Source organism: Pristiophorus japonicus, chromosome 2 (assembly GCF_044704955.1).
Source record: "Pristiophorus japonicus isolate sPriJap1 chromosome 2, sPriJap1.hap1, whole genome shotgun sequence".
Classification (NCBI taxonomy): Eukaryota; Metazoa; Chordata; class Chondrichthyes; family Pristiophoridae; genus Pristiophorus; species Pristiophorus japonicus.
Genome location: NC_091978.1, coordinates 122,057,805 through 122,064,634, shown reverse-complemented (window position 1 = coordinate 122,064,634; position 6,830 = coordinate 122,057,805). Strand labels below are relative to the sequence as shown.

The window sequence follows — 6,830 nt, the reverse complement described above, 5'->3', positions numbered from 1 at the left end:
TGTTTGATAATCCGTCTATAATCCATCAAACACATTTATTTGAACCATTCAGGGTTTGGGGCAAGTTCCAACCAAGGCACGGCGAAATGATTGACATCTCCGTAAACCAATCCGAATGACGGGTCGGCGGAGCTGGACGAAATCGAGCGCGTGCAGCCAGTTGCATTGTGACGCCATGGAAGGGGAGGATATAAAAGGCGGTGCGGAAGCGAGCCCGCGTTCATTGGGAGTCGGGGAGAACGCCGCAATAGTACTGTGAGCCATGGAATTACTGAGGACTATCACTGCCCAGCAGAACGCCAAAATGTGTGAACAGCCTCTCGCAAAGTCCGCGGATCTCCGCTTCAACAAAAGACAGGAAGAGTTAACTTACTCCAACATGGAGATGTCCCGGATTATAACCGACTCTGCCACCGGCAAATGTTACTGCAGAGGCAAAGTGTTGGGAAAGGTAAATACAGGCTGCATTTAGAGAGAGAGCACGCCAACAGGCGCGCTGGACGTCTTGCAGTATCTAAGATGAGTCCCTGCAAAGTTTTGAGGCTTGCAAAAGGTTCAGGTTGATGGGTGACCGCATCGTCTCTGTCGAGTTGATACCTGAACACAGTAATATGTCAAGCCGCCGAGCGCGAGCAGCTTCAAACGTCTGCAGGATTTAAAGAATAATATTGATCAATAAGCTACGCACGTTCACTAAATAGCTTTTCTTAAATCAGATTGTCACCTTAGTCTTTGGGTGACTGTACTGAAAAGGCTAGACCGGCAATATTCTTGTAGGTGTATATGAAAGCTAACTTAAACCCCCTGTGAATTATTTTCTTAGGGAGGATTTGCCAAATGCTACGAGATGACCGACCTGACCACTAACCGCGTCTATGCTGCAAAAATCATCCCGCACACAAGAGTAGCCAAACCCCATCAGAGGGAAAAGGTGGGTACCCGTGTCCGTGTGCAGTAACTGTGACTGGCGTTTCTGCCGCTTGGGTGCGGAGCCGTGTCATGCTGCGGGCTACTTCTACTGTCCTATTACAGTAACGCAAGTGTTTCTGCTGAAGCTCTCAACTGTTGAGGCTCCCGTGTCTGATTCTGTGTTCCCTTTTCAACCAACAGATTGACCGAGAAATTGAGCTGCACCGAACACTTCACCATAAACATATTGTTCACTTCTACCATCACTTTGAAGATAAAGATAACATTTACATTCTGTTGGAACACTGCAGCAGAAGAGTAAGCATTCATCCTTTCTCTCCTTTCATACAAATCCTGAAGTGCTATAACTACCTGTGCTTTTTTTAAAGAGGCACAATGATTAATTTTTCCTCTTTATTTAATTCCAGTCAATGGCTCATGTACTGAAAGCTAGGAAGGTGCTAACAGAACCAGAAGTACGATACTACCTCCGGCAGATAGTATCTGGACTGAAGTGCCTGCATGAGCAAGGAATCTTGCACAGAGACCTCAAACTAGGTATGACCTTGTTGCATGTTGTTTTATAATGACTATAATTTGTATAATAAATGGAGACATCCAGGTTTACATTGCACTGTGGTAAATAATTAATGTACCAATATATCATCTTGATCAAGGGAAAGAATCAACTGGAAGATGTAGTTAATGCTATTTTAAATGATTATTTTCTTGAATTGCAGGTAACTTCTTCATCAATGAGACTATGGAACTGAAAATTGGGGACTTTGGATTAGCAGCAAAGCTGGAACCAGTGGAGCAAAGGAGCAGGTAAGGAATCGGGATGTATCTTGAAGTCTTAATAATTTTGGCGAGGATTGTGAAATAGCAGTGCTAACCTCAGCATTATCTCTGCAGAACTATCTGTGGCACACCAAATTACTTGTCTCCTGAAGTTCTCAACAAACTAGGACATGGCTGTGAATCTGATATCTGGGCATTGGGCTGTGTAATGTAAGTATTGCACTTCAAAGGCTTTTGTTTAGAATGCTTGCATCCTTTTAAGCACATTGGGTAAATTTTCATCTTTCTGTATCAAATGAGATGCCTTGTGATCCTCTGTCCATTAATTTTACATCCATTTAAAATGGAAGGCATTGTATGTCCAATTATGGGGTTCTGGTTCAGCAATACTGAAAAAATGAAAATGAATAGCGGTGTGATAATTTACAATCCACTTGCTATCCACTTATTTATTATGTTGGAAAGTGTGAGGTCATGCACTTTGGCAGAAAAAAATTAGAGTAAGTTATTTAAATGGAGAAAGATTGCAAAGTGCTGAAGTACAGTGGGACTTGGGAGTACTTGTGCATGAAACACAAAGCTAGTATGCAGGTAAAGTAAAGGAGATGGAGTATAAAAGCAGGGAAGTCTTACTGCAGCTATAAGGTATTGGTGAGGCCACACCTGGAATACTGTGCAGTTTTGGTTTCCATATTTACAAAAGGATATACTTGCTTTGGAGGCAGTTCAGAGAAGGTACACTAGGGTTGATTCCAGGGATGAAGGAGTTGACTTATGAGGAAAGGTTGAGTAGGTTAGGCCTCTATTCATTGAAATTCAGAAGAATGAGAGGTGATCTTCTTGCAATGTATAAGATTGAGGGGGCTTGATAAGGTGGATGCAGAGAGGATGTTTCCACTGATGGGAGAGACTAGAACTAGAAGGCATGGTATTAGAATAAGGGTTCACCCATTTAAAACAGATGAGAAATTTTGTCTCGGTGGGTTGGAATCTGGAATTCACTGCCTCAGCTGCGGAAGCTGGGACACTTAATAAATTTAAGAAATACAGTTTCTTAAACGCTAAGGGGTTATGAGGAGTGGGCAGGGAAGTGGAGCGGAGTCCATGATCAGATCAGCCATATTGAATGGCAGAGCAGGCTCGAGGGGCCGTATGGCCTATTCCTGTTCCTATTTATGTTCATGTCAGAACTCCACTATGGCAACACTGACTAATGGTTAAATTGTATTCTTTACAGGTACACAATGCTGTTGGGGCGGCCCCCATTTGAGACTACCAACCTAAAAGAAACTTACAGATGTATACGGGAAGCAAGATACACGATGCCATCATCATTGTCAGTATCTGCCAAACATTTGATATCCAGCATGCTAGCAAAAAATCCAGAAGATCGACCCAGTCTAGATGCCATCCTGCATTATGACTTCCTTACTCAGGTTTGTTGTGTTGTAAGAATTCTTAGTTTAACTTTTTTTTTACCATTTTTCTTCTGTCCCCAGCTCTCCTCTCTCCACACACACACACACACACACACACACACACACACACACAAACAGTATACACAAATCTAAACTTTGGTCTTGTATTACAGGGATTTACACCTGAGAGACTGTCACAGACCTGCTGCCACTATGCACCGGATTTTCACTTGTCCAGCCCTGCCAAGAATTTATTCAAAAAGGCAGCTGCAGCTCTGTTTGGTGGGAAGAAGGAAAAAGCCAAGTTTTTGGACAATCACAGTAAGTATATATTGTTTTAGTTCTGATTGGCTTTAGTATACATAATGGACTATGACTATAGGTAGAATAAAAATCCTGTGCCCTCCCTTAGTTTGGAGAGGATACTGGAGTAATTATGGTTAAATTCCATCTTTAACTTGGCTGAACAAATGCTTCTGTACAGTAAGTTATCATGTTTTTTTAAACAGACAAACTAGGAAAGGATGATGCTGATGAAATATACAAGCTGAAGAATGATTTGAAGAAAATATCATTAAGCAACCAATTGAACAACAAAAGCCGATCCGATGAGGTAGGTTGATCTCTAAATTGGCTAACTGTTAATATTTTTTTGCATCAAGTATTAAAATTGTGTATTGAAACTTGGCAAATATCCATTGATGTATAGATCTAGGATGCTGCTAAAATTAACAATTATTTTTAACAGGAGTCCAGGTTGGCCAACAAGCCACCAATTGTCTATGCCCAGCCAGAGACCCCTTCACCAGTGAAGGATAATGAACAGCAAATCAGAGACTCAATTAGGATGATCGTGAGAGGAACTTTGGGAAGCTGCAGCAACAGTAGTGAATGTAAGTACAAGATTAGATTTAACCACAAACCTTATTAAAATTCCCACCTCTGCAGAGATAAGGCAATGAGCAATCCAGTCCAATAAGTTTGTAATCTGATGTGGTATATAATGGAGATATAGTATGTAACCATTGTAAATTTCATTTTAAAGTCTATTTTAAGCTATTTATTCCTTGTACAAATTGCCATAATACCTTGTTTGTATATTTCCAGCTCTTGAAGACAGTACCATGGGAAGTGTTGCTGACACGGTTGCAAGAGTACTAAAGGGCTGCCTAGAAAATATGCCAGAAGGTAAGAACTACTACCATTTGAATCCAATAGATTGGAGTTGAAGATTAGAGTGGACACTTCACTGTCTTAAACAATTTTAAGTAAGTTTGTTTTATTTTTCAGGAGATTGTTTGCCAAAACAGCAGTTGAGCTTCTCCTTCCAGTGGGTCACCAAGTGGGTGGATTATTCTAATAAATATGGCTTTGGATATCAGTTGTCTGATCACACAGTTGGAGTCCTTTTCAATAATGGAACTCACATGAGCCTGTTGGCAGATAAAAAGTAAGTAGCCTAATAAATGATTTGCTTATCTTTGAATCAAATTGACTTGAATAACTTGAGGTGCTAACCTATAGCATATCTTTCCTCTTCTCTTAGAACCATCCATTACTATGCAGAGCTGGGCCAGTGTTCCATCTTTTCTGCACTCGATGTGCCTGAAAAGTTCATTAGTCAAGTGACTATTCTGAAGTATTTTGCACACTACATGGAAGAAAATCTAATGGAGGTAAGAATCCTTACAATGTGTTTTGTTTCCTGAGTTGCAGATTCAGTTTGTGGTGGTTTGGAGTTCTGCTTCTAAGCCTTTTTCTAAAGGTTCTGTGTAGCTAGCTACCTTTTAAAAGTCGAAGACCAGCTTGCCATAGCCATTTATCCATTGCCCTCTACTACCCTTGATAAAAACACTTGGTGCCACCCAATGATTGACATTCAACAATTGGAGTCCAGCCACCTAGTATTTGGTACTTAAACTTTTTAATAAATGAGATTTTTAATATCTCTGATCCTTATCTCCATTTTCTATTTTACAGGGTGGTGATCTGCCTAGTTCAACAGATGCCCAGAAGCCCAGACTGTGTCTCCTTCAGTGGTTAAAGTCTGACCGTGCACTAATGATGCTCTTTAGTGATGGCACATTCCAGGTGAGAATTACAATTGTATTTGGGCAGTCTGTAGATGCACTTAACTTATAAACTAATGTGCTGTCATGAAGGATGGTAGAATGCTGAACAAATTTGGCTACTTTCTTGATGGGCAGAGTACCTGTGGAAGGTGGAGCTCCTCTCCATAAGGGAGATTGAAGGGCAAATCCACTTGCACCATCTAGCTGCTTATTGGTATTAGAAAATGGTTGCAATCATGTGGTCTACCCAACCTTCTCACCAGGATGTCTGAATTAAGCCTGAGGGGTAGAGAAAAACCAACCATATTGATAACTTGTACTCTAGTTATGAATTAGTAACTTTGGGGCTTTGTTGCTCTTGATATATACAGCAATAATAAAAGAAAATAACATGTTGGAAAGCAGCTGCAGAGATCAGTCAGCAGCTAGACATTTTGGATGTATACCATTCACCAAAACTCCCCTATAGTAATTGGCTATGTCATGAAGAATCAATCATTATAATTAAGTAAATCTGACTTGTCTTTTATCATAGGTGAATTTTTATCATGATCATACAAAAATCATTATTTGCAACCACAATGAGGAGTACCTGCTTACATATATCAATGAAGATAGAGTTTCTACTACATTTAAACTCTCCACACTGCTGATGGCTGGGTGTTCACATGAACTTCGTACCAGAATGGAATATGCATTGAATATGGTGCAACAAAGATTTAATTAAGATTGGACTTTGAAGCTTGGCCATGGCTTCCTTCAATTTGGAACTGACCCAAGGTAACCATCTGTCAGGCGGTACGAGGAACTTCTATTTTGTTTGGTGTGCTGGGCCGGTACCAGACAGATGTGTTTTACAATCCTGCTTTGTTGGACTGACTTTTAAAAGGATGACTACCTGAATCGTGGCAGCTGCCTGAGGAACTTCAGTATTTTTGCATTACAAGGACTATGAAATGGATTTTATGTTGGCAACAAAGCAGGGTGATGTGTTGTGGCTCCCATGAGCAAGAGGAAAGTATGCGGCAAGTGAAATTGAGAAAGTGTTAGAGTACCTGGACATTGCAAGTTGTAAGGACACTTTTTTAAAAGCGGCTTGTGCTGCTGGCTTAAACTCGGACTTTAGTTCTTGGAACAGAGAACTAAAAACCCCAAACATGTGTTGCACCACATTTTGTGGCTGGACATATTCATTCCTTAATTTATTATGCACTGAGTATTTATTATTTATTGAAAGTCTCACTCATGCACACTTCTGAAATATGTTGAAATGCTGAGCAAGTCACATGTTTAAATATTAATAAAGGTTCTTCAATTCATTTTGTGTATGAAATGCTCTTAAACACTTCAGTGTTGGATAGAGTTTCAATGAAGTGTGGTAATGTCGATCATGCATTACTTGTACTACACAAATGGGGAGGAGTTGTTGCCTGCAAAATTTGAAATGCACCTTGAATCATGAATATAGACCTGGTGACATATGGAATTGTGAATGTAATTTAACATCTAAACAAATGCAAGTTAAGTCAGTTAACAAGTCCTCAAACCTTTTAATGTAGATAAAAATGCAAGGGATATGCTGTTGCTTTTAACTATGAAAGCCTGCTGGAAAATAAAACTGCAACTACCC

At 40.2% G+C, this 6,830-nt stretch overlaps 1 protein-coding gene across 1 annotated transcript; it reads left to right on the top strand.

The window, feature by feature from the left end:
- The first annotated feature begins 225 nt into the window (after positions 1-225).
- plk2b (polo-like kinase 2b (Drosophila)) lies at positions 226-6,519 on the top strand. Its single transcript, XM_070869165.1, has 15 exons — positions 226-451; positions 824-931; positions 1,111-1,227; positions 1,338-1,467; positions 1,650-1,737; positions 1,825-1,920; positions 2,948-3,146; positions 3,302-3,449; positions 3,638-3,741; positions 3,877-4,021; positions 4,236-4,316; positions 4,419-4,578; positions 4,675-4,804; positions 5,109-5,219; positions 5,736-6,519. The coding sequence occupies exons 1-15, from the start codon at positions 263-265 to the stop codon at positions 5,925-5,927; spliced, it is 1,998 nt and encodes a 665-aa protein (XP_070725266.1). The 5' UTR covers positions 226-262; the 3' UTR covers positions 5,928-6,519.
- Positions 6,520-6,830: the final 311 nt, after the last annotated feature.